The sequence below is a fragment of the Oryzias melastigma genome, linkage group LG21, assembly GCF_002922805.2.
Source record: "Oryzias melastigma strain HK-1 linkage group LG21, ASM292280v2, whole genome shotgun sequence".
Taxonomy (NCBI): domain Eukaryota; kingdom Metazoa; phylum Chordata; class Actinopteri; order Beloniformes; family Adrianichthyidae; genus Oryzias; species Oryzias melastigma.
In genome coordinates, this window is record NC_050532.1 from 18,722,109 (window position 1) to 18,734,391 (window position 12,283).

The 12,283-nt window shown below is 37.9% G+C and overlaps 1 protein-coding gene across 4 annotated transcripts in view; it reads left to right on the forward strand.

Annotated features, from left to right (window-relative positions):
• myo3b (myosin IIIB) overlaps positions 1–12,283 on the forward strand; it is a 70,146-nt gene that overhangs the window by 52,939 nt on the left and 4,924 nt on the right. For all 4 annotated transcript variants that reach the window (XM_024286649.2, XM_024286645.2, XM_024286647.2 and 1 more), the window contains 3 exons: positions 8,456–8,556; positions 8,935–8,981; positions 9,301–9,454. In XM_024286649.2, coding sequence (XP_024142417.1) covers positions 8,456–8,556; positions 8,935–8,981; positions 9,301–9,433 — 281 coding nt within the window. In that variant the 3' untranslated portion in view covers positions 9,434–9,454. The remainder of the gene's footprint in view (positions 1–8,455; positions 8,557–8,934; positions 8,982–9,300; positions 9,455–12,283) is intronic.

Consider the following 12,283-nt stretch of genomic DNA (forward strand, 5'->3'; position numbering starts at 1 on the left):
TTTGTCAGTAGAAAACTTACAAACACACTGTGCAGTCATGCAAACTGCACGTTACTTCTCATCACCTGTCTGCCGGCTCTGAATATTAATGCAACACGTTTGTAAATGAGTCACAGAGACGTGCGCAGAAAGAAAGCCTTTGCTAGCAAGCAGCAGATATGATCAGAGCGCTGCTTATGCCGCTCAGCGTGGTAAACAGGATGGTGCCGAGGATCAGTCAGAGCTGACTTTATGGTTTATGAAAGCTGAGCTACTTATGTTAACAGGCTTTCTGAAGATTATAGTTGTGGTAAACATACATGTCATGAGAGCGACGGCGATCCACGGAGCGCTGACACACAACCAAATTACCTCTGTGCCATAAAAGATGGCTAACCTGGATGTTTGACAAGGAGGAGAGATTGAGGAAGTGATGCCACCTCTATAGTTGTGTCCCCAAATAAGAATCGATTTTTGTTTGTCGCCCTGAGCTCTTTCCGTGTACCACACCACTGCTCTCAAACATGTCCTCCCACAAGGTTTGCAGCCACCAGGTGCTGCTCGGCAACCCTCCACCACCTCCACCACCACAGAAGCATCAGAGTATCAACATGAATCTGCCCGACAAACGATCCACCCTCTCCATGTTCCGCAGACAAATACTCTCCCACCCTCTCGCTGTCTCTCAGCCTTTTGATTTATCTGTCTGCCTCCACGTATCGCCGCAGCTCAACCGGATGCCTTCAGTTTTAGGCAAATTACAGGCTCGACGAAGCGGCAGCAGAGATTTAGAAAAGGATAGGAAAGACTCAACTTAACGGAAGGAGTTGCCTCTGTCTGACGCTACCTACGTAATCCTCTTAATGTCAGTGGGAGTCTTTAACAGGATGTACTTCCAAACTACTCATCATCACAATTCCAGCAGAATAATCTCCCCAGACATAAAATCAAGGTGAAAAATTATGCTCTGAGTTGTTGTGTCATTTTTGCAAGTTTTCTTCCAGGCACAGAGCTTGTTAGTTTACTGCATTTAGGATAAAAAGTTTAAATTCTGTTTAATAGAACTGAGTGTTCCTTTGATCATAGGAGAAACAGCTGAATATCATTTCCATATTTAAACCGTCCTCCGCTTGCTTTCTGCATCATTTGTTTGTCCCCCCTCCCTCTCTCTCTACTACTACTTTCCTTCCACTGGTCCCGCCGGGTCACACTTATAAATTGCATGTGTTAAAGATTATGACACATGACTGACCTTTTCAGAGTTTGGAGATTTCTTCTAAATGCAAACATTTCTCCAGAAGTCAAAGTTCCCAAAAAATCGCTGTCAGGGGAAATGATTGATTTCGGTGTGAAAATTTGCTTGTAACAACATCCTCTGCTTCCGTTAGTGAAAACAGATGCAGGAACTGGCCTCTCGCTGCATTATCTGCTAGATTTGATGACTCTGTCCTCTAATTCGAATCACATGAGTTGCTATTTCAGACCAATGTCAGGAACAAACTTCACTGAATAAGTCTGGAAATCTGGACGAATGTCTGTATTTGTGGGTCTGTCTGTGTGTGAGAGGAGGCTGTTGTGGGTTAAAGAGAGGGGTCTGGGTTGCACATGCTTCATTTAGACATCAAAGGCTGCTGCTGATGATTTTTCCTTATAATCCGTGTGCCTGGGCTTTCTCCATCTGAATAAACAAAGCCCAAGTGGCTCACAGCGGTCTGGGAGTAGTCAGGTGATTCCAGCACGTGACTTTGGGAGGAAATCAATATATCTCTAATTTATTCCACTAAAAATCCCTTTTAGCTAGTCTTTTATGTTGTTTCTGAGGATTCTGACGTTCAAGAGGTTTCAAAGTGGTATTTAGAGATGTAACACGACTCATCTGCCTCTCTTTGAAAATGAAAGAGGTACCTATCACAAAAATAATCTTGGTGCTTTTTTATCTAAAGAGGCAAACACATTCTATATGTAAGTCTCTCCGTGGAGCAAACTCAGCTTGGCTTTCTTTTGATAGGAAGAAATCAATATTGCATGAAATGCTCTGCCTCTGTATTCCCGGTGGACTATTATTTCTCCCCACCCCAAACAGCAGACATTACCCACAATCATTTAGCAAACCCCTGGTGTGAGCCACAGCCTGACCCCTTCCCTGCTCCGCTCGCCGGTGTCCGAGCGGCGCTCTCATCCCGCAGACCACTTTGGCCTGTAATGTATCTGCGAGGGGCAGCATTCCTCTGAGGCTGGCCTGGATCAAATGACAGCGATTTCCCAAACAGCCCAGAGATGGGAGGCCTGACATCCTCTGATCTGCTACTGATCTGCTCTAATCACTGCAGGCAAGAGCGCTTAAATGTGAGCCTCCGAACAGATCTACGTGGAAGATGCGGCACTTTTCTGAAAATGTCCTCTTCTGGTTTGCAAACACAAGTCATTTCAGCATTTCTTTGTGCTTTAAGGGTATCTGAGGCTAACATGCAGGTGCGTTCGCTGCTCTGAGCTTCAAAGTCAAAGGGTACAAATGGGCGCATACGATATTCTATAGGAGCACTTTGAACTTTTGTAGTCTGTTTGGACTGTGGAGTCTGCCATGGTGCAGCCATGAATACGATCCAGGCAAAAAAGGTCAAACATGATCCAGCCAACTTCTAGTTTTCTGAATTTAAAGTCCACTTCTAGTCTAATTACAACACACATCTTAGAGTAAAAATTAGGATGTTTCAAGCTGTTTTATTTTTGTAGAACCGCTAGAACTTTCTGTTCTTTTGTTGATGCAAATAAACAATGTGTTTTTGGTGTTTTTACCATGTTTTTGTGGCATTTTTCTCATAATGGATGACATATATGAAGAAAATTCAGCTTAAAATTGTGTTTCTGAATCTTTCTTTGTTCAAATCATTGTGACGATTTCTCAAATTCCATTTGAAAAAACTTGTAGTTGTTACGTATAAACTACAATCGATGGGCCACATTCTGTTGCATCCACTAGCAGACAAATGAATCGTTTAATTCCTTCATTTTTCTCATTTGGACTGGGATCTTGCTCAAAACTGTATGGCTATATCTCTGATATTCCTCGCCATTTTTGTTGCACCACTAACGTTAGCTTAACGTTGGAAACCATTAAAAAAAATGAACTGTGCGAGAAATAAACAAAAAAAAAAAACGAACAAAAAAAAAAAGAAAAATCATTGTTGAAATGTGAGTAATGACTGTCTTTATATACCATAAACATGAGAGTAAACAGATGGCATAACAGAAAACATACATTCTAGTGACATCACAGATATGTATTCATTATAATGCATTTATATTACCCCTTAAACAAGAAAACAATTTGATAAAAAAAATGACATGAAGCATGGATCCCATTTTTTAGTAATTTGAATATGAACACAGAAGTTTCACAAGTGCTCATAGTCAGTGAAACATTTTTAAGTACATCGACCAAAAATAAACTTATTTTTAAAGAGAAATATTCTTAATAGTGCTTGATGATGATTATGTTTTTTTGCAAATCTGTCTCGGACTCACAATTAACAATGTATAGTTAATCTAAGATCTGTTTAGACCTGACTAAAGTTTTACAAATTATTGGCCTCATTTGTAAATATAAAGCTCAGGTTTAAATACAGAAGAAGTGAGAAGTTTGGCTTTGGAAACACTTTAACCCTTTAACACCCGAGGCGTCGCCGGTGACGCTTAAACACAAAATCTTTAACATACTGTAACTTTTCAACCATTAACAAGATCAACGTAATTCCAGCAATTAATTAAGATGATTGTGTGAACAATTAAAAAATTACAGTGAATAAAAAAACAGTGGAGCTCAGGTAAAGGGTTAAGTGTTATTAAGGATTGCTTTTTGGTAATAATGAAATTTTTTAAAAGGGGAAAAGATAAGTTACAAACAGGGGAAAAATATCTGTTTTCCCATTTTTAACTACCTTTTTAAAATAAAATTTAGTCAAAATTTGGAGCAAAAAATTTTCTTTTCTTTTTTTTTTACATTTTATAAATTCTATGGCATTACTGTATCTAACTTAAAATGTTAGTTGATGCAACTGAACCAAACTATTTTAAGAAAACATAAATCTACAGTCTTTCGGGCTGTTTTCCTCAGAATTCCCCAAATATCCGGAAATCCTCATGGGTGTCCAGGGTTCACACAGTGGGCTGCTAACACCTCCGAGCCATAGATAGATAAGATTCACCGTAAAAGTTGGGCGATATCTTCGAACTGACAGAAACTTTCTGGCCATTTGTGAAGGTTGACTTCAGTATAGCAGAGTAAGATTGAATAAAAGCAAAAAAAAAAAAAAAGAGGCTTAGAAGAGATGGAAGGGACCCTGTTCTTTGATGTGCACACGTGAGATGTGATGAGGTTTTTGAGCGGAAAGTGTAAAGATTGAGGGAGCACATACAGTTTTAGCCAAACTGGAAACTAAATAATGATGGAGATGTGTTGTTTCTTCAGAAACATATTTGGGGTTTATTAAATTATTTTTAGATGGTGCTTCATTCAAACATATTCCCACAATCTAATTATGTTTGATAGAATGTCAGTAGGATTGTGTTGTGAGATGAATAATTCATTTCTAAGTAAAGTTGCTTTTGAACAATCAGAAAAACAACCTTCAGCTCCTTGAGATTCTGGAAATTGCTTCAGGAGAAGCAGGAAGAGTAGAGAAGTAATTGAAAAATGTCATTTTTCTTTATTTAATACACTAACAAAAGCATCTCTGATTTACTTGGAAGAAATCTGCATGTAGAGTCCTGCAGATCTGCTCAATCATGAACCAAATAGTTGTTTTAATGACCTAAAAAGCTCTGGATCCCTTTCTCACCTCGCGTCTCAAAGTGGTTTTTGTGTTGCTGCCGATGTCACGGCAACCGGATCACTTTCTGCTCTCCTCAGAGCATCACTGCTGCCTACAACACAGGGAGTGAAGCGATCAATAGCACTTTTGAAGGAGAGGAGGGAGTCGGGTTAAAGGAAGAGGCAAATGGAGTTTCTTCTTATTTCATACAGACTAATAGATTAGTTTGAGCGTTGCTCTGTACAAACAAGTAACTGCTGCAGGGGTTTATGTTGGTGTGGAGGAGGGAAAAGAAGAAAACATTAGAAATCATGAGTGTATTCATTGATTTAGTCCACAAAGGAGACAAGAAAGCAGATGCTTTAGTGTTTTTAAGAAAGTCAAACAGGGTTATTATCGTGGGATTTTGTTTTTGTAAACTGGGGAGGGGGTAACTTATTTATTTATTTATTTATTTTTAGATGGAACCTCCACTGCTGACTTGTGCAGGTTCAGGACAGAAGGCTAAATCAAGCTGCAGTGGGTTTTTTTTGTCATTGTATGACCAAAATACTTTGGAAAGAATTTTATTTAAAACATTTTTAAAGTGGACTTGCATGAAAGGAAATGAAATTAAACTTTAAATATTTTATTTATCAGTTTACTATCTGTGAATTCTGAAACTATGGTAAAATTCATCTAAATAAATACACAAATGAATGAAACAAAATGTTTTTAACATGAATATCATCAAACAAAAAAAGGTTCTCAATGTCGATACCATTTTCTCTTTGTAAACTGTTTTTTGCATTTTACATATTTGTATCTTAGTATATTATCATACATTTAAATGAGTGTATTGAAATCAAAAGTATCTAAACTTATTTTACTTTATTTAAACTAAGTTTTTGCCTAATTAGCATAGCTCATAATTGCTAGCAGCAAACCAGACTAAACTGTAACTGGGACACACTATCGTTTTGTAGGGAACTAACTAGTAATGTAGGAATTATTTTTTGCTTTTGGAGTCTCTGTGTCTTATGGTTTCATACAAGCCAAAAATACTTTACTTTATTTAATATGTTTAAGCTGGGAGTAAAAAATCTGGTAAATAGTCCTGATCATTTTTACATACTTAGAACATTTCCTGCAGGGATTTTTCCCACTGTTGTCACAGAAAAGATATCTGATTTACAAAACAGGAAAACGCAACAACAAAATAAAAGTTTGCATTTTGTAATTGATTAAAATTGATAGTATTCTGTGTATCTGTGTGCTGATGAATGTCAATGACTTGGTTGGAACTTGTGTTTGTTTATGTTAATTGGTGGATTTCTGGGGAATTTGTCCGCATCGATCTATAACCAAAGTGGATCCTGCTTTCCTATAATCAATATTTCTCTGATGGGCATTTTTGGCTGTTAGATACACAGTTGAAAACAAACTGCACATAATCAAGTGTTGATAGTCGGAACCAGGAGGTGGCCTGTGACAGAAACACATTCTTCTTTGCTGAGCTCAGTTTTACCAATAAGAAAACAACATTTAGTCTTTTACAATTGTTTTTCACCAAAGATTTTAACTGATACTCAGCTTAACCCTGTGAAGCCCAATATATCAAAGAAATGACTAAAAATTCCATTTGATTTTGAATAAAGATGTTAGTTAAACCCTTTGAAGTATTCCACGAAAGATGTTGCTATAAATTTTTCTTTTGTGAAATATAGATAGAATCAGTGGTGAAAGAATGGTTGATTTAGTACATTTTTGCTCTTAACAGTGATATGATGCAAAAATACTGACATGATGCATCATATTTACCCACTGTCTCAGATATGATACACACATTTTAACTATATGGTAAAGAATTCAATATTAATAAATGTAGCATTCTTTAATAAACAACTAACAAGTTAAAAAAAATTATAACGATAGGTGAGTTATTCATACCATAAAGTTTTGAAAAGTAGCAAAACTTTTCCAGCCAAACACGTTTTTGAGATTTTATGGAAGCAGCCATTTGGAAATGAGCAGGAAAAGCTCTTCTACTGCCTCTACAGGACAGAAAACACATTTCAAGTTACCTTATTTTCCATGCTACAAGACACATTTTAAAGCATTATTTTATTTTTTTAAACAACAGTGCTCTTTATAATCCAGAGCTCCTTTTATATGAATTAATTCTAGATGTGTTTACTTATGTTGAAACGATTTTAAGAGGTACATGGAACTCTGTAAAATCTCTTTTTCAAGGGTGGCCTGGCCAAGAGGTCAGCAGCACACGTCTTATAAGTAAAATTACAGTACAAAACAAATGATAAACAATAGGATGACTTTAGGATGTTTACAATACAAAATTAGAAATGTAAGTGCAGTAAATGTGACAAAAAGTGACAGTGACAAATGTGGCGAAACGGTAGCGATGTTGAACCTTTTTTTGGCTGATGCTATTTGCAAATATTTGCGTGTGAACATCTCAAACAGCTATACTCTTGTTTATCTAAATGTGCTTTATAGCTTGGTATTCCTTATATGTATTACATAAGTATAAAAATAGCTGATTTATTGACAGTTCACCTAATAATCCAAAGTGTCCTACAGTGTGGTAATACACAAAGATAGGGGTCTCATGAATGCATGTATCAAATATGAAACTAATTATATAAGTATCTACGGTGGCCCTGAAGCCCCAATCATATCGATAAACCACTCTGCTCAAAATTATTTTAAACATCACAATGGCAATTAAAAATGCAAAACAACTATTAAGAACAGAATTACATTTTAGAAAATTAGGCAAAATTGCAGAAACCAAAACGTAAAAAACAAAAGTAATTTCCAGAAAACAAAATGAAAATGAAAAAATAAAACACAATGAGAAACCGTACTGTGGGGCATCACTTATTGGATGATGACATCAGTCTGTCTTTTCAAATGAAAGTAACTTGACATGAAGCAATACATTACTTTTCATGTCTTAGTTTCTGGAATTTTGCTTTGTTTTCTTAAATATAATGCGGTTTGGTTTTTTTGTTTTGTTTTTTAATTGTCTTGATCTTTAAATTGTTTTTGAATGAAGTGATTTGTTGCTGTGATTTGGATTTAAGGGCCACCGTAGTTAAGATTGCAAAGTTCTAGATATAAGTACACAAGATGCAAAAGAATAATTTCTTTTCTTCCTGCTTTTCTGATAAAAGGCACCAAACTAGAACTTATTTAGCTTTTCAGATAAATGTAAAAAAAACCTTTTCCAACTGTTTCTTATTCTATAAAAAATACAACAAATAAAATAGTTGTTTTAAGTTAGCTATAAATAATTGTTCAGCTGGTTCTATTGAGATAACAGATGAAGAGGTTTACTCAAGCTTTAGATTTGCATTTCCATCTCTCACTGCTGTAGCTTATTGGTAAATGTTGCAACCGCCTACCGTGCACCTGTTAGGAGAGTGATAATCATATGTTGTTTATATGCTTAAATTTGTGTAATATTACGTCATTATTGTGTCAGCTCACCAATTAAATTATGTAATCCTACTGGGGCAAATGTGAAAAGGTTTCCTCGACTTTTCTGTCATGCAGATTAAAGAAGTTGACAGCAGACTGTTTGCCGCCACGGTCGGGATCGTGTTGCTGCTTGTTGCTGTTCCTCCTGCTTGGATCACTGCCCTGGATTTCCTCTGTTGCAGGTCCAGTGATGAAGCTCCAGCAAAGAACTGCTCGTCGTCGTGGCCAGCAGCCCAAACTGCTCAACAGCCCTGAAGACAGCCTCTACTACAACCAGCTAAATGTGAGTTCAAAGTGCCGATAAAGGCCTTTGTCTGACTTTGGTTCCACATGATAATACAATTAAACCTACCTGTGCCAGACCCTGGAGCCCCACCCCCACGCTTCTCTGCCTCTTGTCTTGAACATGTGCTTATGCTCTTTATCTGTTGCTTTCATGTCAGGATGTCTGCCTTCACGGTGAATAATTGATGTGGTTTATCAAAGCTGAGCAAGATGCATGCTTCATCAGACTCACTTGAGCCCTTTGATCAGAAAAAAATTATGCTGTGACTTCTGATATTATCAGCATCTGCTCGCATTCAACACAAAATCACTTTGAATTAAAAATTAATGACTCTCTGCTCATCTTTTGACTGTGTGCTCTTGGCCCTTTCCTCAGAGAACTCTGGATTACCAGGGGAGCAAGAGGAAGCCGAGAAAACTTGGGTAAATAACTGCTTTCCTACTTAGAGCAGCTCTAAACAGAGCAGGCCCTTTGTGGAATCGGATAATCCCGAAATGGAGTTGTTTTCTTATAATGTAAATGGAGAGCTGAAAATAACAGGCTTTTATTAGAAGACTCTCTGCGTCACTAAAGAGGGAGTTTCATATTACGGCTTTGTCAGCATGCTGCTTTTAATTGTCAAAAACTGGACTTGTATTCTTACCTCAGCAAATATGTTTAAACTGCAAACATTTGCTTTTTTTATTGAAAACTTCATCCTTGCTCACTGTGCTGGTAACCACTCGTCTTCTCTCAAACCAGTCAAATCAAAGTGCTGGACGGAGAGGACGAGTACTACAAATTACTGTCGACGGTGGAGTCGATCCCCGAGGAGGAGCACGTGACCGCCCCCTCTCCCGCTCTTTCCAGTGGGCCCCTCATCAGTCAGACCTGAGCCTCACATCCGTGTCAGCCGGTAAGACACTTGTGTCAGACGTGCAGACTGACACTCCAAAGACCGTCGATGGTGCTGGAAGTGCTTTGAGGGTGTGGAGTAGACAGGAGAGGGTGCAGGTGATGCCCTCATCCACAAAGTGGTCAGAAGAACATTTTACTATTCGCTGGTGAAAATATCTTTTATTATTATTACTTTACTTTTCCTGCTAGTACTTAGTAACGATCATTATCCTGATTGTTCTAAAACATCACTAACACAAACAAACTGCTGCATCAGTTAATGCATTAATGGTTATAAATGCAAAAAATAAGAGTTGTGAGATGGTAAAAAAAAATACTAAAAATTTGCAGGAATTATAGGTTATTTTGTCACCACAAAACTGCACTCTAAATCTGCAGGTAACAGATATCAATGATAAACCTCATTATCCATGTATTTTTTATCATTTTATTGAAGTATGCATGTATTCAAACCTCTGAGGCATCAATTATGTCTTCATCTGTTGTGAAAAGAATTAAAAAACATGAAATCAATCACATGAAGAAAAAGAGAGTCATCAATTGATACATCATTATAATCCTCCTCCATATTCACAGGCAGTGCACCTCTAACCTCCGCCATGTTAACCTGAAATCTGTTTTCAAGCGTTTTGTCTCTTGTTTGACCCAGATCCGGAGACAAATCCTTGTGAAAACCCGGAACTCTTTCCGCAAGTTTTCCCTCTGCGATTTGCCTTCAGTTAGAGAGGCTTTGTGCTGTCTGAGAGCAAGAATCACCACACAGAGCTTCACACAGCCAGACCTCACTTTGAATTTCAACATAAATACCGGAATTTTCTTTTAGGATGTGAAGTGTCGGAAATGCAGGGCTGGCGAGTTGATTTGTAGAGCTTTTTTTTTTTTTTCTTTTCAATTTGCATATCATTTACTGCATCTCTCTTTGTTGACACCCGAGGGCCTGAGAGGAGATTTTGATCTTAATAGGAAGAGTAGGGTGGTATGACTGAGGATCTCTTCCTCCTTATGCTCAGCGGGGAAAACATGAGCTCTGCCTTGATGGTGAGACCAGCTTCACTTTGGTTCAGATTCACAGGAATACGGTGGAAATTAAAAAGAACTAAGTGTTCATTAAATGAAGGTCAGACTCAGGTTGAGGACTTGACCATCACATAAGCAGATGTCCTGAAACTCTTTTGGACATGTTTTGATCTCCTAAATCTAGTAAGTTTTAAGGATTTGTAGAAAAAAAAATCTTTTTTTTCAGTTCATAAAATGAACAAATTGAGTAAAAAACAAATTTTTGCATTGTATTATATCAAATATTAACATTAAAAAATGTGTTTTTACCTTATTAATTGAAGTTGCACAGTTCTACTCTGCTTTTTTGCCTTTTACAGTCATGTTTAAGTCAGTAAAAATTTCAAAGACCTAATTTCTCGGACCACTGGCAATGTTAAAAAAGTGGTGTCACTGTGGGTTCAGACATATTTCACCTCCGGTTGCAGCCAGAGATCCTATAATAATTAAAATCCGCGTTGTGCCCCTTGCTGGGATAGTTGGTTCCTCTGAAGAGCAGTCTGAAATAGGTCACCCCAGCACCCTGTAGTGCATCTTAAAAGTACACTGAATCAATTAAGTGTGATCATGCTCCCTTGATTATTTCGGCCCTGTTTTACCATAGAGAGGAATTTCAAATAAGCTCAGTAGTTGAATAACAAGGTTGGGCTGTGGTGACGGATGGTGCCAGAGTGGGTGTTTCTTCCCCCGTTTTCTGTGCCAAATAAACTCTTGGCTGATTGCCTGCTTTAGCATATGCGAGGAGGTGAGCAGAGGTGTGTATGTAATTGCCTCCGATTGCTGATTATGTGTTGCGGAAAGACAAATATTGAGAAATGTGGCATCATTCAAATGATAAAGATGATGCACGAAAGTCTTGATGGTTTTAGCACGCAGCATAGAAATGTTAAGTCAGATTCTGAGGTCTGACACCTGCGTCGTCTTTAATGTTTCAGTGCTCTCTCCTGTGTCCCTCATTAAAGTCTCACAACATCTGGCATGTGGGAGAGCACTTTAATGTGGCCAGAGTTACTGCGGGTGTTATTCTTGCCATTTTAGTCATTCGCTTCATGAGCTGAGCGTTCATTAGTGCTGCATCCAGACACAGTTTTCCAAAAGTTTTAAACAGCCTTTATGAAAATCGCTCAAGCTGCAGCCTCAACAAATGATGAAAAGCCTTTATTTTCTAAAGAAGCATGCTTACCTCTTCACCTAATAGCGACGTCTCACTTCAAAGAGAGTACTCGATTAGGCCAACATTGTCCTGCTTCTGTATCCTTTGAGTTCAAAGGGAGAGTTTCAATGCATGGGCAGGATCCTCAAATGCTGTTTTACTGCAGTTTACGTGCTTTTCATACTTTTGTCAAATTTTTTTGGCGATATGCTATTACTGCTGCATAGTTCTTTGCCTGTAAAAAAATCTGTTTTTGTAAGAGGTGTAAACAAATACCTGAGAAAGAAGCAAACTCAACATTGCGATGATATTTAATAGTTCAAGAGAGACACACAAATGCGAGCCCAGAGCTAAGAGAACATTTCCTAAAGACACATTATTAAAGAAACTGGTGAAGCCGGCTAGAGAAACAAAAAGTAAGAGGCACGGAGAAAGAATGAGATAAAAGAGTCTGTTGAGTACATACATCAAAGCGCTCTTAATGACAAGGGATGCCATTAGGGCTACTGTGGCTTTTGTTTCAGCTTCCTCTCACCTGCAGTTAGCTGAGGCCGCTCCATGCTGTTTTGTTTTGAACATTTGCATGAATATAAAATGCATGCAGGGCCAACCCAGTCT